The sequence below is a fragment of the Artibeus jamaicensis genome, unplaced genomic scaffold (genome assembly GCF_021234435.1).
Source record: "Artibeus jamaicensis isolate MK-2021 breed Jamaican fruit bat unplaced genomic scaffold, CSHL_Jam_final contig_465, whole genome shotgun sequence".
Lineage (NCBI taxonomy): Eukaryota > Metazoa > Chordata > Mammalia > Chiroptera > Phyllostomidae > Artibeus > Artibeus jamaicensis.
Window position 1 is genome coordinate 27,446,839 of NW_026521843.1, and position 17,720 is coordinate 27,464,558.

Consider the following 17,720-nt stretch of genomic DNA (forward strand, 5'->3'; position numbering starts at 1 on the left):
ATAAGAAAACTAAAAATAAACTATAGTTAATATTTTCAAATAAGAAATTTCACTCATAAAACAGGAAGGAATGAGATGTTCTAAGAGAGAAATATTCAGAGAACAATCCTTAGCAATAATAGCATAAATGAAAAGACCAGTAAAAGGATTGGAAGGTAAAGTTGAAGAAATTTCCAAGAAAGTAAAAAACAGTGAGATGGAAAGCAGGACAGAAAAGTCAAGAAAATTAGTGGATGAGTTCAGGAGATCCAACATCCAAATAATAAGAGGTTCAGAGAAGAGAGACAAATAAAAATGTTGGTAAGCAGATAATCAAAAGGACTTCCCAAGAAACTTAAAAAAAACTGCAGAACATGGAGTTTTCAGATTGAAATTGCCCACTGAATCATGCAAGTTCTCAAACATGTAGCTTCCACTCACTTTTTCTCAAGAAGTTACTGGAGGTCCTGACCAGCATGGTTCAGTGGGTTGGGCATCATCCAGCAAACTGGAAAATCGCCCGTTCAGTTCCTGGTCAGGGCGCATGCCTGGGTTGCAGGCCAGGTCCCTGGTTGGGGGTGTGCAAGAGGCAGCCGATTGGTGTTTCTCTCACACATCGATGTTTCTCTCCCTCTTCTTCCCTCCCTTCCCCTCTCTCTAAAAATAAATAAGATCTTTTAAAAAATGAAGAAGAAGTTACTGCAGCATGTGTTGCACTAAAATGAAGAAGTAAACCAAGAAAGGAACACAAAGGGATAGAGAAAACGAAAGGTGCAACACAAGAGAAGGGCGAAGGGAGGCCTGAAATGGCAGTGAAGACTGATTCTAGGGTATCAGCTGTGCAGCAGGCATAGAGAGTTCTGTCTGGACAGGGCCGGTCCGTTGCACCATGAGGCTGATGGAATACCCAGCGTGAATGAGAGTGAGTACTGTAGGGGACCGGTTTGTCTTGGCCTGGCAAATGTGACTCAGCTCTGTATGGAAAACCTACAGATGCGAGTTGGTGGGCAGGAGCCAGACCTTCAAACCGAGTTTTCCCGTGGGAGTCAGGCCTAGAAAATGCATACAGACTGTTATGGTTTGCTTTCGCTAAAACTCCCTCACCCTGGTCTAAAACAACAAATGTATATTGTTTATCCTCAAGGTAACTTCCAAAGCCTGTGTGAGCTCTCCCAAGGACAGAGCTAATGAGCTCATTGCCATCCCCCTCTGCATGCTATTTTTATTTCCTTGATTGTACCTAGAATGTAGACAATAATGTTCTATGTGATAGATGTTAAATCTTTCTATGATGTAAGACCCCAGGAAAACAATAAAAGCCTGTCTAGGCAAGGGTCGGGGCGCTCCTCTCTTGAGGGAGTGGCCGAGGCACCACAGGCCCTCTCCCCTTGAGAGAGTAGTCGTGCCTGTTCCCTTTTTCCACACAGGATCGTTGTCACCTGTGCATTGATTCTTGTCGTAAACCACAACAGGCAGACTCTGCTGGACAGGGTCTGCAACAGAGTACCAAGAGGAGAAATTGACAATAGCATTTTGAAGCCGAATACAATCTTAGCAAATGAAGGGGAAAAAGACAAGTTTAAAAGCCAGTGGAAAAAGTATTATAGATGAGAGAAAAAGTAATCATAGTTTACTGAATGACTGTTTTATTTCCTGATCTGAATAAAGTTGACAATGAGTCGAGATCTTACCAACATGTTAATATGTCTGTGTGTACTGGGAAGATGGTGCTGGGTGGATGGATGAGGAGCATGGCACCCAGTGGCAGTCAGTCCTTACTTGCTCTCAGCCATCCCAGCCCTAGGCAACCGCCAGTCTGTCCTCTGTCTCTGTGGGTTTACCTGTCCTGGATATGTCGTGCAAAGGGGCACATATAACATAGGGTCTTTCGTGCCTGGCTTCTTTCACTTAGCATAATATGTTCTTTTTTTTTTTAAGATTTTATTTATGTATCTTTAGAGGGAAAGGGAAGGAGAAAGGGAAAGAAAGATCAATGTATGGTTGCCTCTCGTGCGTCCCCTGCTGGGAACTGCCCTGCAACCCAGGCATGTGCCCTGATTGGGAATCAAACTGCGATCCTCTGGTTTGCAGGCCTGCACTCGATCCACTGAGCTACACCAGCCAGGGCTCACTTAGCATGATATTTTCATGTACCATCCATGTTATAGCATGAATCAGTACTTTATTTCTTTTTATTGCCACAGAACACTCCATTTCATGGACATAATGTGTTTTGTTTATCCATTCGTTAGTTGATGGGCGCTTGGGTTGTTTCCAGTTTTTGACTGTTATGAATGATGCTGCTGTGATTAGTTGTGTGCCAGTTGTTGTGGGGATGACTTCTCTTGTCCTGGATGTGAGCTGAGGAGTGACAGTGTGCGGTACTTCTACACTTAAGTTTTTTGACGAACTGCTAGACTGTTTTCCCAAGTAGCTGCGCCATTTTATATAATCTCTCGACATCCTCATCATCAACATTTATTTCCCAACGTTTTTTTTATGATAGCCATCCAAGAGGGTGTGAAGTGGTATCTCACTGTAGTTTTGATTTGCACTGAGATAAATTTGGAAATACAACATGTTAGAAAAACAAAATAAGTTGTCAAAACCCTATCCTGGCAAAACCTTGAGAAAATAAATGCTCATATTAGGGGCGCAGTTTGGTAAACATTTTCGAAGGACAGTTTGATATATCAGAATGTGAAATGTGCTTAACCTTTGACTAGATTTCCCATTTCTGGGTATTTGACCAAAGGAGAAAAATTATTTGCAGGGGAGGGGGTGGATTGTCTTCATTGTATGACTCATAATACCAAAATCTTGGAAACTAACTTAAATGTCTGTCAAGAGGAAACTAGTTAAAGAAATGACTATGGAGACATAAAATATCTGGACAGTCATTAAACATGGTAATGGAGGTACAGTATAGTTACACTGCCATCAGGATCTATCCATCATGTGTTGATTGGGGCGAAATCCGATCATTGGATACCTGCCTAATAAGATCTCATTTGTGTATAGTGTCTTTATGCTTAGAGAGATTTTTTTTTGAAATGGTGTCCAAAATGTTAACAGTGATTATATACTATTGGTGGAATTTTAGGTGATTTTTTTTTAACTTTGTGCTTTGAATTTTTTGTATTTATTTAAAACCAATCTGTAATTTTTTGAGAAAATTATAAAACTATTTTAAAAGCCTATGTGTTTGAGAAGTCACATTTTGTGCTTAACCAAGGCTTGAATTTTAGTTAAATACCCTTCTCCTATCATTATTTTTTAAACGTCAAAACCATCTACTAAAGGTATAAAGAAATTCATTGTTGTGGTGATTACATCCACCTGGGTATGGAGCACTGTCCTGGGCTCCCTCTTCAGAGAATTTTGTGAACTTTAGCCTTTATAGAGTTATTTTTATGTGGAAGTTGCCAGATACTGGAACTTGGGGGACGTGCCAAAGCTCATGGGTAAGTCAAAGGTTCTCTATCTGTTCTAGTTGTTGGAATAATTGTTTGGGGTTCACATATTCTCTCTCTTCCCCTCTATCCCCCTGTGCAGGAGAATAACATTAAAAACAACAGTGAACTTTCTTTGAGCTTGTTGTGAATTAGGAGGAACTGTTCTAAATACATTTCATGTGTTTTACTCATTTAATCCTCACAAAAAAAGTCCTATGAAGTTGAAACCATAATTAGGTTATTTTGTAGACAAGGAACTTGTAGAAGCACAGAGAGGTTAGGTAACCTACCCAAAGTCACTCAGCCAGGAAATGCAGAGTGGGGATGGAGCCGAGTGAGTCTGCTTCCAAAGTACCTGTGATCTTAACCGCTACATGCCTTGGCCTCTCTGACTTTATTCCTAAATGAGACTCCAACCACTTTTTGCTTGTTTACTTTGTTTCTCCCCACCATGGTCATTTCCACCAGAAAGGTCATGGTTGCTGAGCTCCTGAATGTGCCTGACCCGGCTTTCCTACAGCAAATGCTCTGTGGAGTCATCTCTTTGCTGTTCGGATATTTACCCCCTGATTTATTTAAGATTTTACCTTTTTTTTTCACATTCTTTTTATGATAAAAGATGTTTGGATTTCTTACTCCTCAAAGATAGAGATGAATCTGGGATTTTTTTTTAAAACTGTGTTTTTAGGTGTTTCGGTTTTGCATCAAGACCTATCAGAAGAGTGCAGAGAGCTGAGACAGCCAGCCTTCCCTGCCCTTCCCCAGGACTGACCAGCACCCCAGCCTCGGGCCGTGCAGGGTGTCCCGTGCCTAGCCTGAGCTCGGAGTCTGACCACTGGGGAAAGCCTAGGCTTTATAAGGCTGTCATTCACTCTGATTATAAGAGTGATACATATTTATCGTAAAAATTTAGGGAAATACAAAATGGGTAAAGAAAAATTAAAAGCACTCGTCACCCTACCATCACGTGACAACCAATAGGAACTGTCATTCCCTAACCTGTTTGTCTCCTCTTTCAGCGATTCACATTCCTTCAGAAAGACTATTTAAGTCTCCTAAATAAATGACTCACAGATGATGAGTTTAGAAAATGCCCATCCATGGAGTTTAGTGGGTAGGGTCATTGTTAAATATAAAGATATACCAGAGTTGGTGAAATTTAAATTTCTTAATTTTACATTCTAGTTTGATTTTTATTGATGAAAGAAAAGGAAAAACTGTGCATATTTTAAAAAATTGTATGGAATCAAACAAAAAGGTATAATGACCTCAGTGGTTTTATTTGCTCCTATAGGTGACTTTACCATTTATTTTTGCTTAACATGGGTTACGTGTACAGCAAGCTTCAATTGGTGCTTATGAACTGGCTGCAAAGAGGGTTCCCATGTACCTCCCTACAATCTACCTGAAATACTATTAAAATGTAACTTTTGATATTGGTAATTTGGCTGTTATTGTATTTGCTGTTTTGTTGTGGCTGAAATTTGGTAAAATTTATTTAGAATATTATACTATTTCCCCAGGTTATACATCTCAGGATTAAAAAATCAACAACAAAAGAAACTCCTGTGATACAGTACTCGTAATAATTCTGTTAAGTTTGATTCAAGTTGAAATGGCTTGCACTGAACATTATTTTTAAAAGCCATTTCTTAAAAGAGTGACTGCGGAGAATGAGTACAGAAGAGACTTGTGCAACAATAACAACAAAAAACATCTATCCTCTCGTGTTTTCCAGGCATCTGGCCAGCGGAAGAGGTTTTGGCTTACTACTGCCTCAGGCACAGCGATGTATTCAGGTACCAAGCTGCACTTACAGATACCTTCTTTAGCCCAATATGGGTATTGTGTCTGCATATTAAAGATTGTTATAATTGCATTCTTCAAATTAAGTTGTTTCAAATTTAACACACAAGAAAAGAAAGGAAGGGAGAGAGGGAGGGAGAAAAAGAAAACAGAAAGACAGGAGAAAAGTTCACAGTGGAAACATGTTGCTTCTGAAAAAACCTGAATTGCCTTTGGGCGCTGATACTGCACAGCAAGCTCGTTGCTTTATGTCAAAGACTTTTGATTTCCACTCGCAGCTTTTCATTTCACTTTGATTTGGGGGAAACAAAAGTGAAGCTCTAATCAATCCTTACTGATTGTAAAGGTCAAAAAACAAAAACAATAAAGATATTCTTTAAACTTCTGCTAGGGAAGTTACTACAGAATTTTTCATAAATAAATACCCCACAGCTATTATTTAAAGATGCCAGCCCACTCCTGGTTTTAAAGGTGTTTTATACTTAACAACATGTATTTATAAAATATAGTAACAAATAGTAATTACAGATTCATGCTACTGAAATAAATGTTTTTAACTGTCAGTGTGTATTATAGATCAAACCCATGGATTAGATTTAGGAAAAAGGGGAAAAAGGCTCCTTTTATTTAAAAATTCTAAAGCTGTTTGGTAGACCCAGAAAATATAGGTTTTTCATTTTAAACCTCATTTTATAAAAGTCCTCCAATATAGACTTCCTGAATAGCGCATTATGATTCCAGACAGGCTGTTAGTGATCATGGTAAGTGTGTTTTAACAGTATGTACTTACAAGACTGGGTCAATAATATACATTTTTTGAAGCTCTATGGGTCCGTATTTACCAACCAGTCTATAATTGCTTGAACAACTAAATGCTCATTAAGTGTATTTCGGACTATGAATGTTCTTGTTTGGATTCTTCTCCTCCCCTTCTCTCTTTTTCCTTCTCTCCCTCCCTTTTAGTGCTGCCTTTTCCCCCCCTTCTGGTGAGGTAATAAACTTCCCAAACTGGGAAGAAGAAACAATCTTAAGAGTCTAAGCATATAAAATAAGAACAGGGCTGCACTGAATCTGGGCTGCACAGCTGCCCTGCAAGTCTGGCACTCGCTCCTCTCGCTGCGCTTAAGCTCGGCTGCAGCCCCAGTCAGCGAGCAGCGGGCCAGGGCGAGAATGTCACACGTTGAGGACTGATATTTAGGCACAAAGAGGAAGGTAAGTGCAGAGTGCCACATTAGACTGTCAGCTTTAACTCTGAGCCGCTTTACTTTGGAGCAGTGAAGTCAGCGCCCACTCATTACTTTAGCCTGGGTTTGCTGGCTGTAACCACATTATGTCCCTGCATTGTTTATTCACTGTGTTGTGTTGGGGTCAATTGTGATTTAAGTGTTAATTGCTAAATGCTCTTTGTGTTATTGTTCTTTACGGGGCTGAGTCAGCTTTCCCAAATGTTTCGGTTTGTTTTAGATTTTTTTTTTAAATTCAAGATTGCATTTAATTGTGTGTGTGTTGTGTGTATGTAACTATAATATAGGCACATACACACTCACATATATTCGTCATTTACTTGTCTAACTGTTTTTGAAGGAATGAATGTGGATTAACAGTGTTATCCTTTCCTAACAATTATCTTTCGCTACTCTAGCTAGTTTAGTTCTAAAAGACAGCACCATTGACAAGGGGAAAAAAGGGAACCTTCTCAGATTTTTCAGCTCAGCGGTGGTAATGTTGCAGTGAACACTAATGAGGGAACCCCCACTGATTTGCCTGCTTTGTGACTTTTCTATTTCATAATTATTTTTAAAACGCAAAACGACATGAGGCAGCCTTGTCTTGTCTCTACAACTTCCTGGTAGTGCCGTTCTTACTGCAGATGGTAATTTGTTCTTGTAACATATATATCTCTCTGACCATTTTCATCTGATTTGTATGGGTTCTACCATTTCTTTTCTCTCTTTCAGGGACCTTGCTGTGTGTGAGCTAGGGGGTGGCATGACATGCTTGGCTGGGCTCATGGTAGGTCTTTTCTCAATTCCAATCCCATTCAGAGGGAGGAACAAAAGGGAAAATGTTCCAGGGCCTCCAACTGCTGGGTCAGAGAACCGTCAACAGCATCAGCTGCGGTCAAGCTGCCGGGACTTGAGAGACCTTCTAGATTGACTTACTTTCGGATCATATTGATTTTATGGTTGCCTTGATGAGCAGAAACATTTTACCTCAGTGTAGTCAATATCGCTTGTCGTGACATTCCAGGCCTCGCACGGTCTTTCTTTGCCATAGTGAAAGCATTTTTTTTTTTCAGATTATAGTCCTATTTGCTAAGATACAGGAATAGCCCAGCGAATCACAGTTGGAGCACCATGATATAGCTGCTAATGTTTTGCCTGCATTATTACACCAACAAACATGATCCAGAGCGCTCAGTAATTAGATTCTTTTGAATTAGATTGGCCATTCAGGAACGTCGTTCCCCATTCTCTGGGTTCTGAGTCATGTATTCAGGAGATACTATGTAGCAGCACAGTGCATTAGACAAGTTTTTATGTCTCTACAAATAAAAGCATATTGTTACACTGATTGGCATTTGACAAACCTGTCGCTCTTACACAATGTGTCGAGGTTACAGCCCAATGTGCGAGCATGTCAAAGCTCACAAAAAAATTACCCTCACAAAGCCATCTGCCTGCAATGCAAAGTTATATGAAGGGCATCAGGCAGTCAGACAGAAGCAAGCTGAAAGGCAGAGTGACAGCCTTGTATGATGGCTCTACTAGATAAACAGAAGCCCACAAATGAAAGCCTCTCAGAATACCATCATCCGCTGTCACAATGCAATTACCGAACAGAATGATAGCAAGATAGAGGCTCCCGCAAATGGAATGATAAAAGTATTGACTGATTTGATTGAATGATTAAAATAATGCAGACATAAAATGAAAAAAGATTGAAGATTGTTACAGAGAAATAGGTGAGGAAGCATGATACTGAAGGGTTGTCACTCCTGCCTTCACTTCCACACAGACAAGCATATTTGCTCATTGTTTGCTGTGCTTCTTTTTTTTTTTTCCAGGTTGCTATTTCTGCAGATGTCAAAGAAGTTCTGTTAACTGATGGGAATGAAAAGGCCATCAGAAGTATCCTTATTCAGATAGAAAACAGGTTTGTTGTGCTCATTCCTTTTCCCCACTGAGTAACAATTGATATAAAGAAAGGCAGCATGGGGTATTAGAAAGAGTTCCCCCATATACATGATAAGTAATTAAGAAAAAGTAAAAATATATGGGTAAGACTAAGTATTTTTTTTTATTTTGGTAGATTTTTATTGTCACTTCTCAGGAAAGGAGCATGTGATTTGTGGACCACTCAAAGCGATATGAACATTTATTTCATAATAATTTTCAGGCATTCTTATTCTTTTATTTCCATTGAAATTCACCAGTATAAAATAAATTATTTAATATTTATTACATTAGATACTGCTTACAAAAATTAACTTCCTCTTCATTATGACGTTTCTTGTGTTTAATATTTTACTTACGCACCATGTAATATTATACCTACTCTAATTGCTGAGGAGTTACCTCTATCTCCCGGCTGGAAAAAGCTATCAGGTTTTCATTATTTCCTTTTATTTAGGATTATAAAAGCTATCTCTTTTTTTTTTCTGCCATGCTATTACAGTTCAAACCCCATTATATTAGATTATGCTTTACTAATATGTACACAGAGTTCATGAAAATTGAACTGTACTTTAAGAAGAAGCAAGCATAATTTGTGGCTACTTTAGCAATCGAGCTGATTTGTTCAGGGGCAGTTAACAGCCATTAGGAATCGAGAGGAAAAGTGGAAGATATATTTGCTTTGGGGTTTTTGGTGTGCCTTACATTTACATTGTGAAAGGAGGTAATCTCCTTATTTGAATTTGAGACTCCTAAAATGTCAAAGCAGGTCTGATTTTTTTGTATGTGTGTGTGGCATCTTACATAAGGGCTTTTTTTGATTTTCTTTTTCCACCTCCGCTATGTAATTTCTTGAAAATGAAATTCGCAGCAGCTCCATCAGGCTGCTCAAGCGGGAGAAGGAGGAACGAGCAGCACAGCCGCTCGCGCCGCTTAGCAGCACTTGTGTGCCCTACGGAGCCCCACCCAGCTAATTGCCTGACAGACTTAAAAAAAAAAATTCAGGAAGGAAAAACAGCCAATCACAGTCTTGGCCTTTCACACAAGGGAAAGAGATCACAAAAGGTGCCTCCTTTTTTTAAAGTGCAGGATTTTAATCATGACTGTCGCAGGTTTCTCAAAATATTCCTGAAGATGAGCCGATGTTGTTCATTCACTCTGCTTTTATCCTGAGTTATTTCCTGCACTGTATCATTTCATGGTGCTCCTCCTCCACATGTCAGGGAACACAGAGCGAGAGGGAGGCAGGTATGCCACCTCAGCCCCAGTGGATGTGTTCTTTGAGGAGGGGGGAGCTGAATTATTGGACAAGAGAAGGTCATTTTAGCCACAGAAACTTTCAGAGTGGGCCCAGCAACCTGAGGTTTTTCTTAAGTCAGCAGGTGTCTTATTTAATAGCCTCAGAAACCAATTAGAACTTTTAACAAACTATGGGAAGCATCTGTAGTCAATATGTAAATTTAATTGTCCTAAAATTATTATTGAGCTAAACTGCAGAGCTTCCAAAGAGGGAAGCAATGCTAATGTCATTAATTAATGCACCTTTGCTTTCAACAGCAAAGATGCCATGCCAGCTCTTGAAATCAGAGAGGAAATCTCAGATTCTGTATTCACTCTGCCGGCCTTTCAAAGAAATGATTGGTACAGCCCCCTCCCAAGAAAATGGATTTTTAACATTTGGTCCTCAGAAGCTCAGCCCTGAGAGTGCTTTATTGTGCTGGGTTTTACAATGGGTTTAATATAGCGGGGTGCCAAGGGGCGGGAGGGGAAGAACTTTACAATGTAGGTAAAGTAGGTCCTTTCAGGATGCAGACCAAAACTGGCAGTGTTTTATTTCATCCCTTAGGACTTTCCTAGTGGAGGTCAGCGTTTGTCATGCAGTTGTTCTGTGTTTGTGGGCATTTTTCTGCTGTAACTAGATCTCATTTTTTTTAAATTAAGAGAGAAAAAACATGCATAAAACCTTAAAAATTGGCGATGTGTTTTTCCTGCTCTTAATACTGATGATATTCTTGATTTACTAACAAAGCTCACAACTGGCATTCATCGTAACCATTTTTAATGAGTGAGGTTAATGCGAATGAAATGTCTTTTTCCATTCGTGTGCCCATTTCTGTTAGAATAACGAATGCACTGAATCACATACTGTTGATGCACATAGACAGAAACAGACTCATTTAAAAATTACTGTTTACATCTTTCCTTTAAAATTTTACGAAGCCTAAATTATATACCAGTTGTAGGATATTATTCAAAAATTACTTTCTAAAAAGTAAAAGTGGATGTCAACAAAAAAGGGGGGGGGAACATTGCCAGAAGCCAGAAAATCTCTAAGCAAAGCTGCTAATTATTCTTAATGGGCAAGATGAACACATTAAGGAACAAGTGAATACATCAGTGAAATGTAATTGAAAATCGACCTGGCAGTCACACATCACATCTGAGTAGTGGCCTGTGTATTATTCTCATCACTTTAAAAATTATTTTTGTTGTTCTTGGCATCTGCATTTAATGAATCTAACTGAGTCTTACTTCCTAGTCTCCTCATCTTCTAACATTCTGATTCTTACCTTTTTAAAAAAAATAAAGAATTTGCTGATATTTCCTTTTTATCTTCTGTTATTTCTGTTTTTTTTAAACATGTGAGGCAATGGAAGGATGCATTCTGAATCTTTATATCCTAGAAATGTATCAACCGGTTGTGAGGTTGGTTTATTTATTCCTAAAATGTATCATGTGAATTGGCTATGTCTTCTAGAGCTTTCTACCTGGACCCTGGAAAGCTAGATGTTGATCCGAGATTTGTTAAACAGAGATATATGAAAAGAGATTAAGACTTCAGGTGTAAGAGAATGTTGTAAGTCCTGAATGTTTTCTCAGACTCGTGGGTAGATGCCCCTGAGGTTTTCCTTGGTCCTTAAACTAGCTGCATTGCTGTCTCTCTCACACGGCCTCTACCTCAGAGCTGCCTCTCCTCACAGTTGCCCTAATTTAGCTATGCCCAAACAGAACCAAGGACAAGTTAGAAAATGACATCATTTGGTTCATCTATTTCTCAACTTTATCCTAAAATAATTGTGAAATGTGTTCGCTTTTCTCTGGCACTGCCCTTTTAGTGTAATGAAGACTTCTCCAGGTAAAGGGGCCTCCTAAAGTAGAGGGTGGGGAGCAGAATGTCAGAATACATCTGTTCAGGTAACATTTTAATACATTTTGACCGCGGATAACTATTAATCCATCAAGTTTGTGGCCAGCGATGGCAATGGCATAGCAACAGGAGAGAGAAAGGATATACTCAGTTATTTTTCATGCTAAGCTTCTTCCAGACCATAACGAATAAAAGTACAGCACCTAAAGGTGAGCAGCCCTCTCTGCTACACTCACGAATTCACCCAGCCCCAGCACCCCGCCTTGGCCCATCCTTAGGAAACATCGAGTGTGTTAGCTGCAGAACATGGCAATGCTTGGGGACTCATGTCTCGTGCTCCTGACCCCAGCATCTTCTCTGCACAGTATGCACAGTCTGGACCATGATGTGAAACATAAGGGTCTTCAAAAATTGGTAAATTTCCTGTACATTTTAAAGGAGATACCCCTGGCTTAACATTATTCTAACAGAATCCCCGATTTAAGGGGTAAATCAAATAAACTTCATGTGGACCGTGCAGTCTGCGTGGTGGGTGGTTGAGACCCCAGGAATGCCAGGCCACCGTCCTGTGTCCAGGCCCCCTTCTCCAGTGTCAGTGACAGCTGCGATACTGTTGCCAGTTCTTCTCTTTACTGGGTGGGTCATAAATGGGCTCCATGTGTCTCACATTGGGTAAGAACTCAACACATAACTTAGTTTATTAAAATGAATTCAACCAGTATTAACTGGATGCATTTCAGATGCTAAAGATACATCAGGGGACAAGGCAGACCAAGCCCCTGTCTTTGTGGGACGCAGACCCTGCCTTGGCTAGAGCATGTTGATGTAGGTGAAAGACACTGGAAATCTACACAGCAGAAATTCTTTGATTCCCTCTAGTTATTTAAATTCTACTATGTAAATGTTCACTTAATTAGTTCTGAGTAGCAAGGAAAGAAGATAGAGTTAATTGCCAAACCTCATTTTAGTTACAATCACCAGCCTCTTCATCCCTCCAAAGCTTTTACTTGAATCATTGAAAAATAAAATGAATCGACATGAATTAGGAACCTACTATGTGTCAGGCTCCTCATATATGTGATACTCCATTAAGCCTTTATAGTAGGTATTGTTATAGTAGGTATCATTATTTCTATTTTTGAGGTGGAACTCGGAGAGGTTATTTTACCCAAGTTCACACAGCCACTAAAAATCGGAACCAGCTCTAGAAGCCAGGTTCATTTGATTGCAAAGTGTAACAGGGCTGGACAAAAGTAGGTTATGCAGTTGTTTGTGTGGGAAAAGACATGCAGGTCATGATGATTACAATAGTTTTACTAACTCAAAATGCCAGCCTTCATTATTTACGCATTGCCGTAATCTACTTGCTATACTCAAGCACACGTCGGCACAAAGTTCTTTATAAACCTATTTTTGCCCACCCCGGTGTATTTTTCCCATGACGCGATTCTGGTTTACCAAGAGGGAGGACACTGTGATGAGCGTCGTCTTGCATTTGCTCAGCACCCCCTGGAAGAGACGTTCTCCCGCCCACAGGCCACAGGTGACGGTGTAGAAAGAGTTCAGAACGCTTCTCCGTCATCTTCTCACTGCAGCTGAGCCATAAACACACTGAAGAATCTTTTGCAGCCTTTACATTAGCAACTGTTGTCACATCAAGTAATTTAAAAGACTGTAGAGATCAAAGTGAACAGGAGTTATACGATAATTTCATAGTTTCCTACCCTCACCTTTGATGTTCCAATGCAAATAATGGAAACATGAACCAAGAAAGTAATGTCTAGTGAACTACAATGTTATTATTTTTAAAATATTTTCTTGCTTAAAGAGTAATGCCAATTTTCAAAATGTATATGAAATACAGATAAATATTACAGTTACTAATAGAGGAGGTTAATATTTTAAATGTTTTATATATAACAGATAACATAATTTGTTTAAATAACTTACTGTTATTATACAAAAGTATGTATTTTAAAAATAAACATCAACTGAAACAAAATTGAAATGGAGCCCCACTCCTAACCTGTGCTTTATTTGGGATGAAAATCTGGGGCTAGAATCCCGGTTTCCTTTTAGCCACCAGTGTATGTCCTGTGGCTCTGGAAGTCCAGTGGCAGACCAGGTGATGGGAGGTGATTACGCTGTGTCCACTTCATCAGAAATCACTCCCGCTTTCTGGGCACCCAGCACCTCCCAGTGAAGTCCTTCGGAAGGTGGGTGCAGCTCAGAGAACACAGTTTGGTCCACTCTGTGCAAAACTCCCCTGACCTACAGGGTGGGGGGCAGAATGTCGATACATCTTTTCAGGTAACATTTTAATACACTATTGACATTTTTTCCTTTTTGTACTTGTTTTAATGTAAAGAACACCTCCTAAACTACAAAATATATTTTCTTTACAGTCCTAAAAATAAAGCAGCCTAAATATTGCTATGAATTTTTTTCTTTTAAAAATTGCTTCTAGGATATAAATACATATGTTCGCTTCAGCCTGACCACCTGGAGTTAGAGGTTTATAAATTATATAAGAGTATACGGTATTAAGATGTTTACCAAAAATTATTAATAGGTTTTCTGAGTTATATATTTTAACTTCCCTATGACTATTTTATAAAAAGTATAGCCCCGGCTGGTGTAGCTCAGTGGATTGAGCGCGGGCCTGGAATCAAGAGATCGCGGTTCAATTCCCAGTCAGTGCACATGCCTGGGTTGCAGGCCAGTTCCCAGCAGGGGACACACGACAGGCAACCACACATTGATACTTCTTTCCCTCTCTTTCCCCCTTCCCTTCTAAAGATAAATAAATAAAATATCAAAAAAAAATCTTAAAGAAAACGTATTACCTCCACTAACAAAATAACATGTTTTGCTCGATAGATTAGTCATGTACTTATACGACACTGCGGATGTACCTGCCACATGCTTGCTGGTGGCTGTCATGGAAACACTGAGTAAGGTGTGGCCGGTACCTAATCAAAAACAGTTGTCAGTTGACTCTACTAATTTTGTTCTCCTCAGAATAAAGATGTCAGCTGTCCTTTTCCACAAGACATTTCATGCAGAAGACTTTCCTGAAATACTTTCTTCCTGAAATAGAACTGTAGGCCGATGTGTCATTTTAGTTAATCAAAACAAGTAGGCAAATTAGTCTCTTTTATTTTTTTAATGAATGTAATTTAACGGTATTTAATTTGCATACAGGAAAGTTCATCCAGTAATAAAAAAAAAGTCTGCATTATAGCACTTTTGTAAACCTCAACAAAGCCCTTCATTAGGAGACCTAATTGATTTTTCCTACCCACTCCTGGGGAAGAAAACTATCACAGTACCTGCTTATTCACTCGGAGAAGAAATGGGTGTGCCTGGGGCTTCAAGCAGAGATTTGGGCTAAAAAGTCCTGTGGCTCTGTTCTTGCAGGGAGACCTTGGCCAATGCTGGTTTCAGGCATTCAGGAAATCTGTTTTTCTGAGCAATAGGGGAACATCGCTTGTCTGCTTGGTGTCCTCCCCAGGGGCCCAATTTAGTTCAGCTTGTGGCCTTTGCTGGAATTATTTTATTTCTTGTTTATTGAAACCTGCCCTATTCCAAAAGAAAGATTTTGAGCTTTCTTACAGTGGCACATAGAATATACCATGGAAAATAAATGAGAAAGTGAGGGCAATTGGAAATTAGAAAGCCAAAAAAATATAAAATGTGATGAAGCCAGGAATGGACGTTAATATGGAAAATATGCCCAGTGGTAAGACTCAGGTCATGCATGTGGCCCTGACTGCACAGGGACCTGAGCAAAAAGAAAAAGAGGAACAGTTGTAAGGCTTACAATGTCCAGAAGTTGAAGCACAACCAATCAATCTGAAGTCTAGCTTTTCCCATGTTGGGACCCAACATGATTTTCCCATGACTCTCTCATAAAGATGGTGTTGTGTGATGTAATGGACTAGCGCCTCAAAACACCTTTTCAATAAACATGGCTCTTCTAATACAAGTCCTTACAACTAGCAGATGGCCGAAGGCTAAAGCATTAGTCTGTAAGGACAGTTCTTCAAGGGGTCTTCCACTGGATTGACTTTCGTCTTCAGGAATTCACTTCCTCTCAAATATTCTCCAAGCTTTTCTCCATCTTTCTCATCTCACTTTCTCCTAAGTCTTTCCCTGCTGCTCACTCCCTCCCTCCCTAGTAGCATTTGAGAGACTGAAAAGACCTCAACTTGGAACATTTCAGAAGACTACCACTGCTCTCCCCACTGACTGGGACACCTTTGCCTTTTCAGCAAGTGAGGCCTGGCACCTATGGGATGGTCCTGTCCTTCTACCAGCGCCCATCTCCCTGGGCCTTTCCTGGGTGCTACCTGAAAGTACATTTCCCAGGCAACCAAACTGCAGCCTAGAGAATTAAAAGAGCTTGCTTGGTGGCAAGTAACTCAACATTTGCTGGCAGAGCCAGGGCTGGAACCTTCTCTGCCTGCATTATACTCCATAGCGCTTCCCTGTTCACCGTTCAGATCTCGTGTCCAATAAGATTACTGTGTTTCTGGGCTTTGATTTATTCTTTTTTTAGTCAATTGACAATTGCTGCAGAAGCTTTCTTAACTGTGCCAATAGATGTGAGAGACATCATCGAAAGGAATCGGAAGGCTGGTGCGTTTAAGGCTCGGAAAATATCAAGCTGGTAAGATACTTTTCTACCTTTCTGGACCAAAACACTGGTTGAAACTGCTTTTATCCATACTGTGGGTGATGATTAAAAATAATAATAGCTAACATTTAGTGATCATTTACTGTGTGTCAGGCACTGTTCTACACACTTGAAAAGTACCTTATTTAATGTCACAAGAACCCATAATAAGGCAGGCAAGCATTCTCATTACCTTTAATTAATAGATGAGAAAACCTGAAGGTAAGTATACTATACACTGGGTAGGAATTATTTAGGGTGGAGAATATACAATATGAACTTGGGAGAAACCCAGTCCGGGACCTTCTGTGAATGTCTGTATTGCACTGGTTCTCAACATGGGGACATTTTTTTATTGTCATGACTAGGGGGATGGGGTTGCTAACAGCATTCGGTGGGTTGAGGCCAGGGATACTGCTAGAGACACCCAACACAGCACAGGACAGACCCCTCACCCCACCCCTCACCAAAGAAGTTCCTGGTCTAAAATGTCAGTAGTGCCAAAACTGAGAAACCCTGCTTGATTCCATGATTTTAAAATAGTCTAGGTATCCATTCCCTTTTACATGTTGCTAATTCTTATCCAAACTAGGAGAAATGCTTACCTCATCATTGAGGTGCTTCATTTTATTTTTGTTCTGTTGTATAGGCCTAGAGGAAAGCGTAAACATTTAGTAGTTTTCACTTGAAATAATCTGTATTTGTGCATTTTTTTCTATCATACGTTTAGCTCCAAACATCATTAGAACAATCCACTTTTTAAATTATTTATGATGGTTGAGGGTGTTCTCCCACTCCAACTGCTCGATGTGGGGGTGGGGTCGGATGAAGACTAATGATGCTTATAAACCAAAGTGGCCAGCCTGTGGGGATGAGGCTATGGAATAGCAAAGATTGGTTTTGTTTCTGTTGGTTGGTTGGTGAATGTCATGAAGTGTCCAGATCCACATTTTTAAATCCTGCATTAGAATCCTGGCTGAGGACACGGAGGGCAGCGTCTCTGAGTCTCTGTGTAAACCAACAAACCAGCTCTGCTGGCCCGCACACCTCCGCAGGTCCCGAGAAAGAGTGGCCTGCTCCCCACTCTTCATTCCCAGCACAGCCTTCACCTCACAGTGTGGGCTGCTGTGCCCTTCTGGGGAGGCCTGTGCTCCTGGACGTGATTTTCAACCTGGTCTTTTAGTCATCAATCAAAAGCACATTTCCTTTGTTGTCCTCATTTACATTTATTTAATGCTTAAGGTCATTTGTGACCATTTGAGTGTATTTCAGCATATGGAATCAGGGAATAATAGATTTCAGCATCATGCTGTGAAGAGAGATTGTGTTTTTACAAGACATAATGTTGTTTACTGGGTGTTAATAATCACTAATTAATAAACATATCTAGACTTCTTAAATGTTTCATTTTGAGGAATAAAAATGTCAAGTGTTTAACTTATGGAGTTTAACAGTATTTTCCATCATCTCTTCATAAA

General features: G+C 39.9%; 1 protein-coding gene across 2 annotated transcripts in view; it reads left to right on the forward strand.

Annotated features, from left to right (window-relative positions):
- CAMKMT (calmodulin-lysine N-methyltransferase) overlaps window positions 1-17,720 on the forward strand; it is a 337,237-nt gene that overhangs the window by 280,597 nt on the left and 38,920 nt on the right. The window contains exons 4-7 of one of the 2 annotated variants that reach the window (XM_037161273.2): window positions 5,173-5,233; window positions 7,199-7,253; window positions 8,308-8,396; window positions 16,126-16,236. In XM_037161273.2, the coding sequence (XP_037017168.2) occupies window positions 5,173-5,233; window positions 7,199-7,253; window positions 8,308-8,396; window positions 16,126-16,236 (316 nt within the window). The remainder of the gene's footprint in view (window positions 1-5,172; window positions 5,234-7,198; window positions 7,254-8,307; window positions 8,397-16,125; window positions 16,237-17,720) is intronic. The other variant, XM_037161274.2, reaches the window with a different exon arrangement.